This window comes from Saccostrea cucullata, unplaced genomic scaffold (genome assembly GCF_032062105.1).
Source record: "Saccostrea cucullata isolate Sc308-1 unplaced genomic scaffold, CSIRO_AGI_Scuc_v1 ctg469, whole genome shotgun sequence".
NCBI lineage: Eukaryota > Metazoa > Mollusca > Bivalvia > Ostreida > Ostreidae > Saccostrea > Saccostrea cuccullata.
Genome location: NW_026927600.1, coordinates 173613 through 191936, shown reverse-complemented (window position 1 = coordinate 191936; position 18324 = coordinate 173613). Strand labels below are relative to the sequence as shown.

Genomic DNA, 18324 nt, shown 5'->3' with positions numbered 1-18324 from the left:
ATTTACATTACAGCATCAATGATAGGTATAGACTTGCACTGCTATGAAGGGCAGTGCAAGTCTTACAGTGTACCTATTCCAGATACACTGTAAGAGGTTAAGTTGACTTATCAAAAACTTGTTTCTACTTTCAGTTTTAATTAATTCTATGAATTAATTAATATCAAATCTTTAAAGAATTGTACTTGTAAGATACAAAAAACAAAAATTTGGTTTCTCTTAACACGCAATAAGCTCTTTGTACACACCAACATAAGGAATCTCCAATTCAATACACTCTCCTTTTTTGACAACAATTTCTTCTGGGATGAATTTGGGATCCACTTTTGGTGGTTTTGGCACTGTAACAGATAAGTAATGTAAACTTTTAATTGAAAATATTGCTTTAAATGCATAGTACCTTGTGGTATTTTGCCCTCATGATCCATCCATGATTCAAATTCTCTATTTGATGATCCATTACGTTTTATACACTTACATTCTTCAACAACCACATCAGCCTTGGTTGGTCTTTCTCCCACTTGACATGTATACTGTCATTAGCCCAGTGCTTCCACATTTTATTTTTTATTTCTATTTTTCCTATATATTTCAGCATCGTCACGATTCAGATTCGTAATCACAAGTTTGTGCATCTCACCCTTCCTGGTCACCTCAATTCTCCTGGCAAACAGAGAGGCAAAAAATTATATAACAATTATCTAAAGATGTGCTCTTGAAGTTAATTTTTGTACCCCCTTTACAATAGGAAATTTCTTTATTTCATGATAATTTGTTGAAAAATTTAACATTCCAGGAAAAAAAAAACCAGTACAAATGTGAGCAATTTTCTTTCTCAAAATGAACTTTCAAGTTTTAGATATTTATAAGGATTACGGGTCATCCTTGTTGATAGGCAAGCCGTCTTTGAGCCACTTGACAGGCTGGTTGTGTGGGTTAGATGCTTTACACTCCAACACCAAGGTTCCTGTCTCCCTCTCTTTTTTGTTCTCCAGCTTCTTGAAGAATTTGATGTCAGCTGAAAAATAGTTACAAAACATATATACATATTAAATTTACTTATGATCTTGTTGAAAATATTTCACCATCACCTAACAAGGTTTCATCAATTTTTTTTTCATTACAGTAGTGACCTTTTTTTCCATTAAACATTTTACTAAATCTGCTACTTTGAAAGATGTCAAGTCAAGCTACCAGCTATCAAGAAATGGACCTACGTTCCACGAAGAGGTTGGCTGTGGTTGATTTATCCAGCACTTTACAGGTGTATTCTCCATCATCCTTCATGTGACAATTCTTGACAATCAGTCTACGTTTGAAGTTGTCTTTCTGGATCTCATATTTTCCACCTCCATTCAGCTCCTGTTCAATGAAAATACATGCATTAGATAGTACAACAATGGTGCACACTTCAAAACATGGACGAGACTCTTTTTTTTTTTTACCATAGATGTACCTTTTTCCTTGTGGTATTAATTTGCCTGCTGTATTTATTTGCATATGTATTAATCACAAACTTTCTGAGGAAATTCTTACAGTATATTTTATCAAATATATTATGATTGGTCAATAATGACCGTTATTTTTTTATGATGACTGCTGAAAGCGAATTATGAGCTTTTTTTCCACTTTCACTTTAGTCAAACATGGAAGTTCGCAAGTTTGCGAGTTGTAGGTGAGGATTTAAAAGATATAGTGAAAAACTCTGAGTCTGAGAATACGAAACGATTAACAAGGATATCTGTTAACATTTTTCAGGGAATACTTAGCACATACCATTTCATGGTTGAATTCAACTTTTCAACTCGTCGAGCAGAGTTTTGACGCTGTTTACGGAGACGAAAGAAAATAAACACAAGCATGCCATTTATGATTGCGTAGATAAATTATCGTAGAAGACAAACGTATTAACACTTTGTCAGTGCATTTCCTCTGCAAGTGTAAATGAGTGCGATTCTGGGGGAGGGAGTACTCTGTGTTATTTGGAGCTAGTTAGAAACCTTGTGTTATTATTATGTTATGGGTTAAAATTTCTTACCGCTTCAAGTGCCTCCTAGTAACATTCAATAGATTTTGAGACATTTACATTCAACTTATTTATGGATAACAACAACAGCATATCAATATCTCTATAAACACTAGGAAGATATACATTGTACTTAGTCTAATAAATTTATAATAAATTTTAAATAAACTCAGATACATGTACATGTAGAATATTGACCTCGAGCTAGCGCCCTTGATCGGTATACTCCATGTATCTTTGGTCAATATCTGTCATCCTGGGTCATTATAAATACATACTGACCTACATTGAGTCCATATTTGTATAATAGTACCACCCTCAGAAATCATACTATTTTTTTTACCAGTAAAGTGAACAGAAATTGTGATTTGGCAGAATGCTCAGCATTTGGAAAAAAAGTATGTTTACAGTATATGATTGACCAGCCTTTAAATTACTATTTTTAGCATAACTAACCTTGTTTCCTTTCCACCATGTGACCTCGGCCTCAGGGTCGTTGACGTCACACTCAAACACGGCCTTGTCACGCTCCACTCCCTCTACATCCTCCAACAGCTTCATAAAGTCCCACTCAGGCTCTGTAGGGCAAACGTATGTATAAACATTTAGTTTCTTTGTTTTATGTGTTACCGGGTAATACTTAGTTCTTATTTAAATCATTTTAGTTGGATCTGATTCCATATACAGAATACATGTATATTTGTTTTAGCTTTTTTCATTTTATCTTTTGTCCCAAATTTCTAGTGTGTGACATTACTTTTCTATAATATGAAATGTTAAAAATATTATATATATCCATTTTAAACATAAGCACAATGAGACAAAAGTAAAATTAATACATACACCATGAATGAAATAGGGTTGTAACACTCTGTAAACTGACCTTCGACCTTGAGTTTACAGGTGGTGGTGGCGGCACCACACTCACACATGAACTCAGCCTCATCCTCGGGCTGAGCGTCCTTGACCCTCAGGATACAGCGGTTCTCTCTTCTCTGGATCTCCAACTTACCAGGTGTGTACTGTAGACAAGGAAATCAAAATCAGGTGTAAATATTGATTACTAGGGTTATTCAGAGTTGTTGACTTAAAAAAATAAGGAAAATGTTGTTTTTCAATGAAAATGATTTGCTGTATGTAACTTGATGATATTGGTACATGTATAATGCTTGACGCTTCTTCAAAATTTACAGTGATAAATCAATATTCATTTGAAAAAAAGTCTAGTACACATGATAATAAGAAATACGCAAAAAAATGATAAGGACTTTTGCAGACTTAATTCTATCTTGTTAATCATAATTTCATTATCTATATCTCTGATAATTAAAAGAATTCCCATATGACAATTTAAAAGGCAACAACAAAGATTTAAACATTTAAAAAACTTTCAAATATGAAAATTGATACCTTTTAACCTGACGTTAAAATTCTTATATGCATGATTAGATAAAAACATTTAATTGATAAGGGAAATGATTATAAATAAAAGCTTTGTCATAATGAACTGAAACACAATTAATGGTTTAAATCTTCAACATACACAAACTTAAACTATAAACAAATTTAATATGGTAGAAGTGGTGGAGTGATATTATCAAGAAGGTAACATTTTAGAACATTAATCATGTTAATGATCTGTTATCCGAACATTAAGAAGGATAAAATAAATGTTTAAAATATGGGCCAGGTTAGATAAATGCATTTTTACAGAATTTGAGGGCCCTGCATAATAACAGCTGCTATCCAGATCATTTTAACCTGTCAAAGTAACTCTCCAAACTCTGGCAGATTTTTAAGTAAGGTCTGAAATTAAAATGTTCAGGAAAACTGACAAGGAAAAGTTTTTAGCTATTACATGAAAAGCAGATTAAGCACCATAAACTTCTGGCAGTTTGATAAAACACATGAGTGAAATAATTCAATAAATATTTCATAAAACAATCATCTGATCAACAGATGTGTATGCTGACACATGCTAATGTTGTGTATTCTGGTGAAGAATAATGGACCAGTTTTATGAGAAGCCTGTGATACAGAGTGATATTATTTTACCTACCATACCACCAAAGGTAACAAATCTCAACATAAAAGAAAAAAATTCAAATATCTAAAAAATACAATATTTTTTTTAATTGAAAAAAAAATTCAGGCTCTGTGAAAAATTTAAATTTTTTTCTCTTTGAAGGGATCCTCCGTACTGTTACAGCCCCAGGGCCTGAGTGGTTTCACCAGACACCCTGACGATGATGACCAGAGTGAATCTTCCTTCTCCAGTGATTCGTCAGAAACCTACAAGAATGAACTCATCTATCCCGTCCTCAACTCCAAGGGTCCCTCAGCTCAGACTACCGCGGTCTGGAGCTACCTCAAACCAGACAGCATCGCAATCTTCCCTCCAGGAGAATCCAACCTCATGTCGCGGATAGTGAAATATTCACAGAACAATCTCGGCTATGAGAGACACCAACACAAACTGATGATGCTGACTCCTGGGCAGTTATCTCCCTTAGATCTTAAAAGTGTATACAGCGTCAGGCCTGGTTCAGTCGTCATGATTTTCCCTCGGAGTCGTGATCATGTGACCATCGATATTGCTCAACTTTACGTAAATTTCACCCTGTCTGTCCATCCTTCTATGACAGTGTACAGTCTTAAAAAACACATCAGGAAGATGAGAGGGATTCCTATTGACAGACAAGAACTGCTTTATATGGACCAAGCCCTGGAGAACAATCGCCGACTACTGGAATACAGGGTGAAGAACAGGTCCATCTTGTATGTGATGATTCAAGCTCACTTTGATTTGTTGATCAATGTAGACACATTCTGGGGGATTACCTACAGATTCTATGTGGATCCCTGCAGCACTGGTACTGACGTTGTCCTCAATGTGTTCAGTCGAACATTTAGCCCCTCTGGTCCCAGAGAATATGATGGTGTTCATGAATTCTTTATCCCTCTACATACTTTAGTTCTGAGTCACAAATCCAGATTTGTTCTTTGGGATTACTGCCTAGCTGGGATGGCCATCAAATCAGGAGACAGACTTTCACTTTCTACTGTTGTTCATCAAAATCACATGAAATCACAAGCCATTTCAGTGGTTACGGACAATGGACAGAGATATGAAGTCAAGGCTTCTAGATATGATCGATGGTCAGTGGTAGCATTTCTGATGCATGGATTAACTAATGTTCCTGTGGATTTCATTAAACTTTACAAGGACAATGAGCTGCTGAATTTTATGAGAACAATTGGTGAAGTCCCTAAAGGTACCCCTATTGTCATGAATGTTGTCATGACACATGTAGATGGGGACCTCATGTTTGGGGTACCCTTGAGGGTAAGTCTTGGAAATGGAATAATCGAAAATGTAAAGGTTGCAGCCAATAAGACTGTTAGGAGCATCAAAAAGAAACTAGAACATTTTGGAGTGCCAAATGCTTTGCAATATCAACTTCTCATTGGAAATAAAAAGCTTCCAAACAGCAGTATTATTCAGAATGTAGTATATGATCTTAAAACACCTCTCTCCTTAAAACTTGAGGAGTTTGCGGTGTTTGTCCACACACCTGATGGAGTCATTTACAAAACTTATGCTTCGGTGATGCATACTATTGGTCAGTTTAAAGAAAAAATTCAGGCAAAATCTGGTTTTGATATGCGACAAAGTCGACTTATAATAGCTGGAGAAGAACTTCATGAACATGACTCGGCCATCTTATATGATGCGGGAGTTAGCATAAGAACATCTATTTTTGTCAAAACAGGAAGTGAATATGAGGTTTTTAATGTCCTTGGAAGTTCGTTTGTCACCAAGGTCATTCTTCCAATCAAACCTTTGACCTCTGATATTGAGAAAGCCCTGAAGAACAGGAGAGACATTCCTGAGGGCAGCGTGAACTGCATGCTGACGTTCATGTACTGGTTCTTTGTTCATAGACTGATCAAGACAAACAAAATAACTCACAGGAAACGCATCAAGAAGCGCCTGCCAAAAGCTAAGGAAATGCTGTTTGTATTCAATTCTGGACGTAACCTTCAGGATGTATATCAGCGTGGCAGCATCAGAGCTGAGGCCTTGTCCCCAGCCCACTTTCCTGGTGGTATGGGCATTGAAAAACCTAACCCAAAACTTCATCATCACATAAAATTCCAAGCCAATCCGTCCTTTGAGCCTAGCCAGTTTTTAGATTCTGCAGGTGATATTGTAATGCAAGGACAAAATTTGAACTCCAGTGTGGTTCCCTTTCCAGACATCCACCACATTCCCACCACTGTAGATCCACCACATAAGGCTAGGACCCAGGCCTTCTTAAAGGGTCCAGATCGATTTAATCACAACAGGAAACAGTTCATTTACATTGGGTCAGATGATGACATTGGGCAAGAGACACCTGCTCAACCTTGACAGACCAAGATTGAACAAGAGGCCCAGGGGCCACATCGCTCACCTGAGCAATTGGCTTATCAGATCAGAACTGAAATTTTAACCCCCCAGGGATTGGACACACTAGAATCACACTACCTGGAAACACTAAGCATTTTGAAGTACTTGAAAAGAAGATTTTAAAAGGTTTCCCAATATATTCATTAAAACTTTTATCGGGTCAGATGATGACAAATTTGGATTGCACAGGAGTTTCATCTTTCCTGAGAGAAGAAAATTTTTCCTATATATTCCTAGCTCAACCTTGAATCTAGACCAAGATTAAAGACTTTTTTAATATATATGTAGTTCTTGAGAAGAAGATTTTTAAAGATTTTCCCTATATATTCCTATGTAAAACTTGGGTCGGCTATTTTGGCCCCACCCTACCCCCAGGGGTTATGATTTGAGCAAACTTGAATTTATACTACCTGAGATGATTCCACATGAGTTTCATCTTTCCTGGCCCAAAAGAAGATTTTTAAAGATTTTTCCTATATATTCCTATGTAAAACTTTGATCTGCCATTTTGGCCCCAATCCCCGGGGGTCATGATAACAATTTTTTTAAAAATGCCATAAACATTCTTGAATCCCCTTAAATACTTTGTATTTGCATGTTTTTTTTTTCAGAAAAGCAGAATTACTCAAGAAAAACACTTAGACAAAATAGAAAATGACAATTAAAAATTTTTTGTAGTTTTCAATGTGGAATGATAATTGGTATGGCTGATAGACTTCAACATTAAACAGTAAGCAGATGTAACAAATGAAATCTTAAATAAAACTTGACTACAACAATTTAGGGAGGGGATTACCTGCACCTGTGCAGTAATAAACAAATCATAAGTAGAACAGAAGTGTGAAATAAACTGTTAGCTGATAGAAGAACATGTACTTAAACAGTGCTGGGTACAAAGGCTTAATTATACATTTATATCATAATGTGAACTGTAAAAGAAGTCATAAAGGTTCTTGTATTAAAGTGCTTGAAATATTTTGAATTGTATTAAATAAAAGGAATTGGTTTAAGAAGGCAACCTATCCATTTTATGCTTGGAAAACCTCCTTACTAAATACCAAAAATTCCAGATAAAATGGGAAGAGATTTACCAAGCATCAAGATGTGAATAGATTGGTGCAAAAGAGGCACATTGATAACTTACAAAGAGACTGTTATTTTTAGAATTTTGTGCAGTGTCCATTAATAAGGAGACTCTTAGTTTACTTTGAGAGGGAGTGTGCATTTTGTGACTTTTCTTACCTTATCTGGGTTTTCTCTAATAATTTTTCTCTACATTTACACAATGAAAGAATATGAAGATTCCTTACAAATCTTCTAAAAAAACTACATCTGATATTACAAATACACACTTTCTTAAAAAAAAAAACAACTCTTAATTCAATTCTTGAAAATTATTGAATGAATTCTGCACTCCTTTTACCTGATGTCCAAAGAAGCTTTCAGAAAATAATAAATGTAGATAATAAGATACAAAGTCAATTATATATCTAACAAAAGAAAGAGACTCAAGTAGAAGTGTCCTATTTTTAGGCTGATACTTACATCAATGTGTTCTCCATTGCGGTACCATTTGACCTTTGCCCTGGGGTCAGAGATGAAACACTCTAGGACAGCTTCCTTCCTTCTGGTGACTGAGTATTTTTCGGGTAATTTCTGGGTGAAGAAGTAATCGGGTTCCTTGGCTACAATGATACATAAAATTGAGTCAAAACACTGACCAGAAATAAAATATCCCAGAAAATTCTGCTCATAGCTGTAATTGTTGCAACTTGAAACACACCTTGTAGATTCTGCTAAAAGATGGGTGTTCATTTAATAATACAATTTCACTATAATACGTAAACATTTACTTTTCCGGAACCAGAAGTCTCTGTCGAGACTGAAGCTCTACTGGTTTGAACTTATAGCAAAGGAAGAGAAAAGTACTTAAGCAGCTGGGATTTGAAAATTTACAACAGCAATAAATAGAATAATGATCATTGATTAAGTCTCTTTATGTTCTTAGTATAGTCTACTTGTGTGCCAAGTTATATTGAAATCAGACCAAAACTGTAGGAGGAGTAGCATGTTTATACTTGTGTGCCAAGTTATATTGAAATCAGACCAAAACTGTAGGAGGAGTAGCATTTTGAAACAATTTTACAGATATTTCTATTTTTAGTAACCACAGCAACACCGTTCATCAAGATTAAAATTCGATATATAGAATTATGTATCTTAGTGTATTCTACTTGTGTGCCAAGTTATATTGAAACCAGACCAAAACTGTAGGAGGAGTAGCATTTTGAAACAATTTTACAGATATTTCTATTTTTAGTAACCATGGCAACACCGTTCATCGAAATCAAAAACCGATACACAGATTTATGTATCTTAGTGTAGTCTACTTGTGTGCCAAATATTGAAATTAGACCAAAACTGTAGGAGGAGTAGCATTTTGAAAAATTGTTTACAGACAGACGGACAGACAGCTAGCTATTCGCAAAGCTTAAGTAGAAAAATGTATTTATTTCATATCTATTAACTTAAAGAAAAATGATTTAAATGCAACAATTCAAAACTATAAGCAGAAAAGTTCCAAGATATTATTTGAATGAACTTTTTGGAATTCATTTATTCCCATATTTGCCTATATAACAAGACTATTTTTAGTTTTCACAAGCAAGATTGTCTAAAAATGCTGCTAAGGACTGCCCTCTTAATACTAGCGCTGCTAAAGAAATCAATGCATCTCAGTAAAAAGATGTATTCTCAAAAGCAGTTCATGCATAGATAAATATGTATCATGCAGTAGATACATAATTATGCAAAATCAACCAGAGAGGAAAAGAAAAGTATAGAAGAATAAAGAAGTCCTGGTTGAATTTACCTGAAATATTGGAGCGAAGTGTGAATAAAACGTAGGGTCTGGGAAGGGACTGGGAATTTGGGGCGCGGGGGTACTGGAGATAAAGCGCTGTTTTCATACTGCGCAAATATCGCTGGACAGAATTTTTAACAAATTTCCCCAGGGATTTAATACACGTACATGATTATCTCCATTATCTCTGGATTACCTACCTTCCACGTACAACCAAGCGGACGTTTTGACGCCGTTACATTCCAAAGTGTACTTTCCTCCATCCTCCAGTTTGACATTGTTAAGTATCAGTTTGTAGATGTTGCCCTCGTTTTTGAAGTGATACTTGTGACCACTGAAGATCTCCAGTTTATTTTTGAACCATTTGACTTTAGCATTAGGTTTACAGAATTCACACTGCATTACGCACTCCTTTGTGCCTTCCTTGATTTTCATGTCCTGCAGATCTTGGATAAACTTGTCTGGTTCCTATATAATAACAATAATATATTATACTTCAAGAACTTTACAAGTTTGAATTGGGACTTGTTTTCATAAAAAACACTGAATTCTCTTTTATTTTTTAGTAAAAAATAATCTAATAAATAAATCATGAAAATTACTTCAATTTCTACATTGTATTTCTCTTTAAATAGAATGAATCTGTAGACAAAATATTTTTCTTATTTTTTTAAATAGCTGAGGAAGAAAGATAAAAGATATTTTCACTGTTTAGGCCATCGTAAATTTATATAAAATTTTGTTTGATGTACTCTAACCCTCATTTTTCAAGATGGATAGGCAGGTTTTCAAGATCATACAAAATTCAGTCTTTAAAATTTACTGTTTTCATTAAACACCTGACAAACAACTGATTTATCCTACTTATCTAAAAAGTGTGATGGGCAAATGATAAACGAAACTTTAATGATAGAGAAAATCTGTATTTTCATTGAAAAAAAATTCAATGCTAAAAATTGATTGGATAGGGGCAATTTTGAAGACTCTTGCAGAGTACATCAAACAAATCTTTTTTTTATAGTTGGCCTTAAAATTTGAGTCCACACTTTTGCTAAAGCTAAGAAACCTTCAAACCATGCTTCTATCCTAAAGAAAAATCTCTTGGTTTACAGTACCTTGTAAGGTGGCTGAAATTCTAGGTCTTTTGAAGCAAGTGCAGATTATTATTTAATCATTGAAAAAAATAAATGTTTTCTACCAAAAAGTTTTTCAGACTAAAGAATCTTCAAATAAGAGTTTTGTGCAGAGAAAGCATGTGTTTCATTTCTTTCAAGCAAGTGTATGATCATTAAAAAGTAATTTTGGAATAGGAACTTGCTGAAAATAAACATTAAAATAAAAGAAGGTTGAAGGGTATATATATCTTTAAAAACTGGTGTTTTGCTCAGGCATAAGTGAAGGAAAGAGAAGAATCTGAGAAAAAGTTAAGAAAAGCATTGTAAGCTAGAGGTTATATATATTTTGTTAAGGCTATACTGCACATGTCTGATACCTCTTTTTTGACCTCCCTATGCTGAAGAGTTGGCCAGTCAGGAATGAGCTCTACCAAAGAGGCTCTGCGCTGGTTCATCGAGGATCTACGTTTTTGGTCTATAGCCTCCAGTTTGTCAGCTGATGGTTTTTTAATTGGAATATCAAGTGTTTCAACCGACTGTCTTCTACTGCCTCTATCCTAATGAAAACACACACACAGACAAACTTAACACACTCATCTAACTACGGCTAAGGGGAGAAGCGTTTACTCTAATGGTATGTACATCCTCATGTCTGGTCTTTAGAGAGCATTATATCAACCATTTGTAATGAAGGAATGTATCTTATGTAGTTGATACAATCTAAAAACCAGAAACCAGAAGATCTACCTATAACATGAAAGCATATCATACATGTAATACTAACTAATATGACACTTATTTTTTTCAACTGATGAAGCAACATTGTAGACTATATACTACCAGCATTGATTTGTAAGCAGAAGCAAAAATTAATCGTTCACTTCCTAAAACCTATACAGTCTTGCCAAATTATTTTGACTTTCACAGCAAAAAAAATCCTCTAAAAGGCACGTCTCACGTAGTAGAATTATGAGGTTCTCAACTCCTCTACCACACCCAAACTTAGGGCAATGGATGCAGTCACACAAGACCTGCCTTATCAACAGTTTTTCTGTGTTTTAAAACGACATGAAAAGGGTCTCCTTGTGAATCAGTCGAGGCATTGGACCAGCGGCGTTGTGACATATCTTTGCGTGAGGAGGGGTAATACGGCTGATCATCAGAGATCAGGGAGCTTCGTCTGGAAGGCCCTCTACTGGGGCACTGATAATTCAATCAACAAATAATTAACTAATTCTACAGTAATAAATACAATATAATCAGCAAAACAATTATTCCTTAGAATCAATTCAGCATTCTGCAAGGCTGTCCTGGGGCTGTTGCTAAATAAGGGGTATGACGTGATATTCAAACTGTTAATAATGTGAAATTTGGCAAAACAATGTCTTATATAATTAGTTCTGACAGAATCTAAGTGCAAAGGCAAGTATGATATTGCATGTAATGTTCAATAAGAACTTGGTTAACAACTGAATGTCAAAATTAAAGGTTGCTGCTAAAAACAACAAAAAATAATTTTGATGTAAACTTGTGCAGCCTCTGTAACCGGTGGATGACTTGTTACTCACTATGGTGCAGCTTCAATGTTCAAAGTGAAGTGGAAGCATCTAGGAATAATCTCAAGATTAAAAAGGATTAATGAAATTGTTAAAGGGACTTTTTTAAATATACCTCATCTTCCTCATAAATAACAGCATTGCCACTAGATGAACGGAACTGTAACAAAATAATTAGGTACAAACTTATGTTTTTTTCTTGTAGGTCTAAAACAATTTTTTATTGCATATTAAAAGGTTCAATTAAGAAATCTCGTGTGACATTTTTGGTCCTTGATCTGAGTAGGAGGGAATACCTTTATTCATTACCAGAACAATAGAGGTTGGATTCTTTCTACATCTGCCTGATGCTCAATTCAAATAGCTTACCACTATTGGAATAATCAAAGAGTTTACAGGGTTCCTTCAACATGAACCAGTATCTAGAAAAATAAACCTCAAAACACCAAAGTTCTACAAGCTAACATGACAGAGAAATTTACCTTTTCATCTTCACTGTCGCTTCCTGGCACTTTCTTCAGCTGTTTTTTCATCATTTCAATCTCTGATGGGCGACGTCCTTTCTTATCCACTGTAAAATATCATTCCAACCAAATTATTTCCACAAAACACCAAAATTAATACTTCTTTCCCTAAAAGTGCTCTTAAAAATGCTGCTAATTGTTTTAAAAATGAGTTTGAAAAGGGATATTGCACAAACAACATAGGAATTTACCATGGATTGGAAAAAGGAAAAGTGTGAACAAACACCACAGTGGATGTGCAGATTTATCATTTAACTTTACATACAACTTAGAAATTATGTGTCTGAAGTTTTATGTGTTCCAAAGTATTAAGTGTCTAACTAAGTACAAGACTATGCAGGGTGAATAGAAATAAATACATGTAAACTAAAGTCTATAGAACATAGCTGACAACTTGTAATGAAATCTAAATAAAGAGCTAGGACTAAGATGATCAAGGGAATTTCTATGCTTTTTAAATTTTTTCTACAGAACAAAGTTGTCAAAAATGTTTGGTTGAAACATATACAACTACCATATAAATCTAGGACTATATAAGCCTATCTAAAATAAGTGAAATAAGGAAGTCACTGCACACCTAATAAAATGAACAAAATTAATTAACATAGAGATGTTATGCTTCTCATATTGTTTCCCAAGACTAGAATTTTGATCAACTGCAAACTTTTTACTCAAAAAAGTTTTGCAAATAAATTTTCTACTCTACATAAATAAACACCTATATCACCCTTTGGAAAATAATCGCACTATACACCAACACTCTGATTTATTAAGGAGCTTGAATTGTCTAAGTACATGATATTTTGAATAGTTTGAGCATTCATATAATAATATATAATAATCAAATGAGCAATTTTCTTTGTCATTCCATTTTGCTCTCGATAACCATAGCAGACATACACATAAAGCCTAGCTTTGTCACCTAAGAATTGTACTCAAGACATATAGAGAATAATACTGATACATATTGATAGGAATCTAAAATATTATAATAATTATGTATAATGTATATATTCCATGAAATTTATGCACACGAAAATAATATATTTTGTTTCCTATAGTTGTCACCTTACCAATGGAAAAAATTGTGTTTCTTGTATAAGATTTATGATTTACAACATCTGAAATTATAAAATAAGGATTTTGCTTGTTCAATGTAGCCTAGAAATTCAAGCTCTTTTTTCTGTTTATTAATCCTGGATTCTGCCTTTCTAACTGGTTTTACTGAAACCGAACACTTAATCAAACCCACACAATAATGAAAATAAAATGTCTATCTCAAAACAACTGTCCTGATACAAACCCGAAGTTTGGGGTTTGGACTGAAGAGTTGGGATTTGTTGATTACTGCCTGAATAATTACAGAATATAATTAAAATATCTCATATTAACTTCTTTACAGAAAGATCAAAGCTGTGTGTTACTTATAAAATATCATCTTTTTGTTCCTTTACAGAGATTGACTTTTCAAAAATGTAAAATATAAAAAAAATTTCAAATGATTTTTTTAAATCTTTAGTCAATTTTTAATCAATGAAAATTGTAAATCAAAGATTTTCAGTTGTATGCTGTCTCAAAGCTCATTCAAGATTCAATACTCAGAGTATACAATTTTTTTGTCCTAAATTACTAATGATGTCAGTTCAACTCATTCATATCTAAAATCTTAAAGAATAATTAAAGAACAGCCAATTTCAGCTATGCCATCTACCAAATGTACCAGTAAAAACCATGTCGCAACTAAACCTATAAGTTTTTTGTTGAAATCAAAGTATACTCAATCAAATTATTGTAAGTTTAAGTTAATAAATTACACACCCCAGGTAAATATTCAAACAATTAATACATGTATTTGCTTTAATAAAAAAAAAGAGGGGAAAAGAAGAAAAGTTTTAATACAAAGAGTATGAAGATAGTCATATTTGGCATGGCCAAATTATTATAATTAACAGCACAAAAGCTACAGTAACTGTATTAAAAAATAAGAGAGAAATAATGTGAGCAGAGTACAACAGATTCAGGACAGCAACAGCCTGATAAGATGGGCACCTTTTTTTATTCAAAAGAGTTTTCTTTAAAATGGTACAGAAAACTGTCATATTTTGGTGGTGGGAGCATTTTCTTTTAGTCAAGAATTTGAAGTACCCTGTCAAGAGAAGTCGCAAAACTAACAACAGCGCACAAAGAATGCTACTTATATAGATATGCTGAGTCTACTATGCTATGCACCCATTATACTGTACATTAAAATACTAAAGGCTAGCGCACAAAATATTGATTTGCAGTTTGTTACAGCGCAATGCAAAAATGAACAGCACTTATTGCTCCGCTTAAAGACATACTTGGCCCATCTGAAATTGAAATTAATTACATGACATGTGGCAACCACAGTACAGCAGAAATATTGCATCAGCGTTGAAATTGGCAAGTACTAACAGCATGATAAACACAGATGGTACAATATATTACAGAATTTTTATTAAAACAAGATGATTCATTTCAAACTGGTTTTAATCACAACAAAAACAGCTTTTGTAAAACTGCTTGGCTTAGAAAATTGCAAAGAACACATTCTGACTTGTAAGCCAGCTGTAATTTTTATTCAGTTTTAGTGCAATAAAGACAATTTGTTTGGCAATAAAATTAAGCTGCAAATTTTTTTTTAAAGGTAATCAGATATAAAACACAACGTTTTAAGGCGTATAAGCAGTGTATAGAAGTTTGTACCTGGTTTGAGTGATCCCCAGTCGATGTCATCCTCTTCCTTTTCGTTTTTCTTGTGATCTCTGTGGAAATATTTAAAGGAAATTGGTTTCTCACATAGAAATGAATTTTTTTTAAAATATTGACTTCAATCAGTTTTGGCAAGAATGAGTTGGGAAAGTTTTTTCTTGTGTTATGAGTAAATCATAGAACGAAAAGGTCACTTTTAGATAAAAGATACTTTAAACAGGAAAATGATCATAAATTAAACCTGTGTTTCAATAAATTTCTGTAATCCAGCTGAGAGTCTTTGGGATCTGAAATTAAAAAGAAAAATACTTTTAAGTCAAATTTCAAAATATACCAGGATTTTGACCAAGTATTCCTGAGAAACAGAGATAATCAGAAAGCAGAAAAATACAAACTTTACATGTATTTCAATCCAGCTGATAGGAATAGAATAAATAACTTTTACCTTTAACAAACACACTCCATGTTGCTTCATCAACAGGAACTCCATCCTGTTCTAAAATGGCTGTATACTTGGCCTCGTCTGTGAATCGTGATCGTCGGATTTGGATGGAGCTCTTGTCTCCCTTGGTGACGATCTTTGTACGACTGTCGTTCTTTAGTTCTCGGCCTCCTCGGAGGTAACGGACTTCAGGAGCTGGGGCATTAGGCAGAACTTCAATGTCCAACTTACACGAAATGTCATTTCCTGCAAAGTAATTTTTTATAATTTAAATTATTAATTAACACCTCTTTTATAATCAAGGGTAGTTGAAGTTGCTAAATCTGTTGAAATATAAATATTGAGTATTTTTACTAGGAAGGAGTTGCAAGGTAAAGTATATTGTATTATAAAGTGTTTCATATTCTTATACCACACCCCTTTGTTTCTTTGATCCACCTACCTTCTTCCACACTCTGATTAGAGGGCTTCCCTTTGAATTTGTGAGTAGGTCCGTCAATCTTTTTAGCAGGTTCTGCACCTTGTTTCTTTTTGACCACAATTCTTTTGGGTCCTTGTGTTTCATACTCCCCATTCTGCAAAAAAGAAAAGCATCCACTCAATTCTCCATGTTTCAATTAATTCTTAAGTTGGACTGATAGATTGGCCAACATTGAAGTTGTTATAGCATGCTAAATAATTTAGTTTGTTGAACTTTTATTTTTAACATATAATAAGACACATATAAGAATATAACAATTTTTTTTATGTTGACCAATTGTATAAATAGATAAATTTAAACTTGCCTTTTCAGGTGTTCCTTCTACAAAGAAAACAAAAGAGAAAAACTTTTAAATATAGCATTTTCAAAATACATCAAATTAAATATAAATGTTAATAATATGTGCATGTATGTAAGAGGAAGTACGAGAAATTGTGGGATGTCATAAAAGAACAGAAATAAAATACACAATTAAAAAATAAAAATATATTAATTTGTGTTGAAATGGAACAGGTTTTTTAAAGTAATAAATCATGCAACAACATTTATAAATGCAGGTAGGGATATTTTACAACTACAGGAATGTTACTACATGTATACTGTATCAGCAATTAATTACAAAACAACATCAATAAATAAAATTAAATATAACGAATTCTTACCTTATGCAGGTTATCTTTAGTATGGATTTTTTAGTGGCATACTTTAGACTTAGTTTTATGAAAGAACTGAATTCATATTGCATTCTTTTTTCTGATGAAATAAAACTGAAGCATGATTGAGTACCAAGCTTTTGACAACAGAGTGATTAAATTCCACGTAAGCTGCACAACATCAAGTTGTGTTTCCCCCCTACACCTACCGTCGTTGGTGATGATGAGCGGAATTTCGGGTTTATCATCGTCCGCTTCGTATCCGTCCTCCTCGGAGTCCACGATTCCATGGACCTCGTCTTAGGAGACCAAAATTCTAAGTCAGCTAATTTTATTTATGTCACATCATGTATATACAGAACAACTGCTGTTATACCAACAAGAAAACAAATGACATGGAAATAACTTACTTCTAGTGTGTGGGGGTGTGATTCAAAGAGAGACATTTTTTTTTCTTTTTTCAAAGACACAGAATTTACAAATTACTGTGCTATGATGATATTGTTGCCAAAAAGATCAGTGCACATAAAATGATTAACTACTGTGGGGGTTCCATGTTTTATAATTACATTAAATATAAAATATGTGACTTAAGTATACATGTACTTGCAATAAAAAATCTATACTGATTTAAAAATTTATGAAAATTAATTCTAACATACTATATGAAATAAAGTATTGTTGATTATAAGTTACACATTCTTTCAACTACATGAAATTAGTAAACTAAAAATAATTCTATAAATACATTCAAATATGTATGCTGTGTACAAAAGAAAGAAAATATATACAAAAGAAGCCTAAATGTTCAAGTTAGAAATGAACACAAGTGACACCTTTTATCTGTTTCTGGCAGTACTGCAGTGCTGAAATACATCTACAGTGATGTGCAAGAGTTACTTCCCTTAGTAGAGACTACAGTGATACATGTACTAGACAGAGTTTGAGTATTAAAGAGTGACATTCATTTTCAGTATTGATATAACAAGCAGTGTATACATGAGTGTTACATTTTGTTTTACAGTTTATATACATCTCATGCTAGTCAACAGGGTGAATGTGACAGATTTTGTTGTCAATCTTAGCTTTGTTAGTATAAATGATGGCAATTTTACATGACTGCATTCCGAAAAAACTTCATTTCCATGAAAAAATAACATTTACTTTAATTTCTCATTCATTTCTTGATTGATTAAAGAAATGAAGAAAAAAAATTCTTGATTTACTTAAAAGTATAATTCTTTCGATGAATATTTCAGTGCCCATCACAAGTATTACACAATGTAAACAATACAAAGCACAGAGATACATCATAGTGAACAACATCAAATAAAAAAATCTTGTCACCCTGTTGACTTTAAGCTTTTCTGGGACTTACCCTCTTCCAAAATGGTGGTAGGTTTCTTCTGGTATGGTTTAATTTGCCTTGGTGAATTCTTATTGGCTGTTGACAAATGACATCATTTACATGGAAAATA

General features: G+C 33.6%; 1 protein-coding gene across 1 annotated transcript in view; it reads right to left on the bottom strand.

The window, feature by feature from the left end:
• LOC134274912 (twitchin-like) overlaps positions 1-18324 on the bottom strand; it is a 77563-nt gene that overhangs the window by 32734 nt on the left and 26505 nt on the right. The window contains exons 19-37 of the mRNA XM_062757151.1: positions 16498-16514; positions 16155-16287; positions 15716-15958; positions 15512-15557; positions 15265-15323; positions 14880-14888; positions 13841-13888; positions 12496-12584; positions 12129-12173; positions 10835-11014; positions 9543-9810; positions 8025-8164; positions 2910-3048; positions 2483-2604; positions 1218-1362; positions 877-1018; positions 593-663; positions 479-538; positions 249-341 (exon numbers count right to left, since the gene is read on the bottom strand). Of these exons, the coding sequence (XP_062613135.1) occupies positions 249-341; positions 479-538; positions 593-663; positions 877-1018; positions 1218-1362; positions 2483-2604; positions 2910-3048; positions 8025-8164; positions 9543-9810; positions 10835-11014; positions 12129-12173; positions 12496-12584; positions 13841-13888; positions 14880-14888; positions 15265-15323; positions 15512-15557; positions 15716-15958; positions 16155-16287; positions 16498-16514 (2049 nt within the window). The remainder of the gene's footprint in view (positions 1-248; positions 342-478; positions 539-592; positions 664-876; positions 1019-1217; positions 1363-2482; positions 2605-2909; positions 3049-8024; positions 8165-9542; positions 9811-10834; positions 11015-12128; positions 12174-12495; positions 12585-13840; positions 13889-14879; positions 14889-15264; positions 15324-15511; positions 15558-15715; positions 15959-16154; positions 16288-16497; positions 16515-18324) is intronic.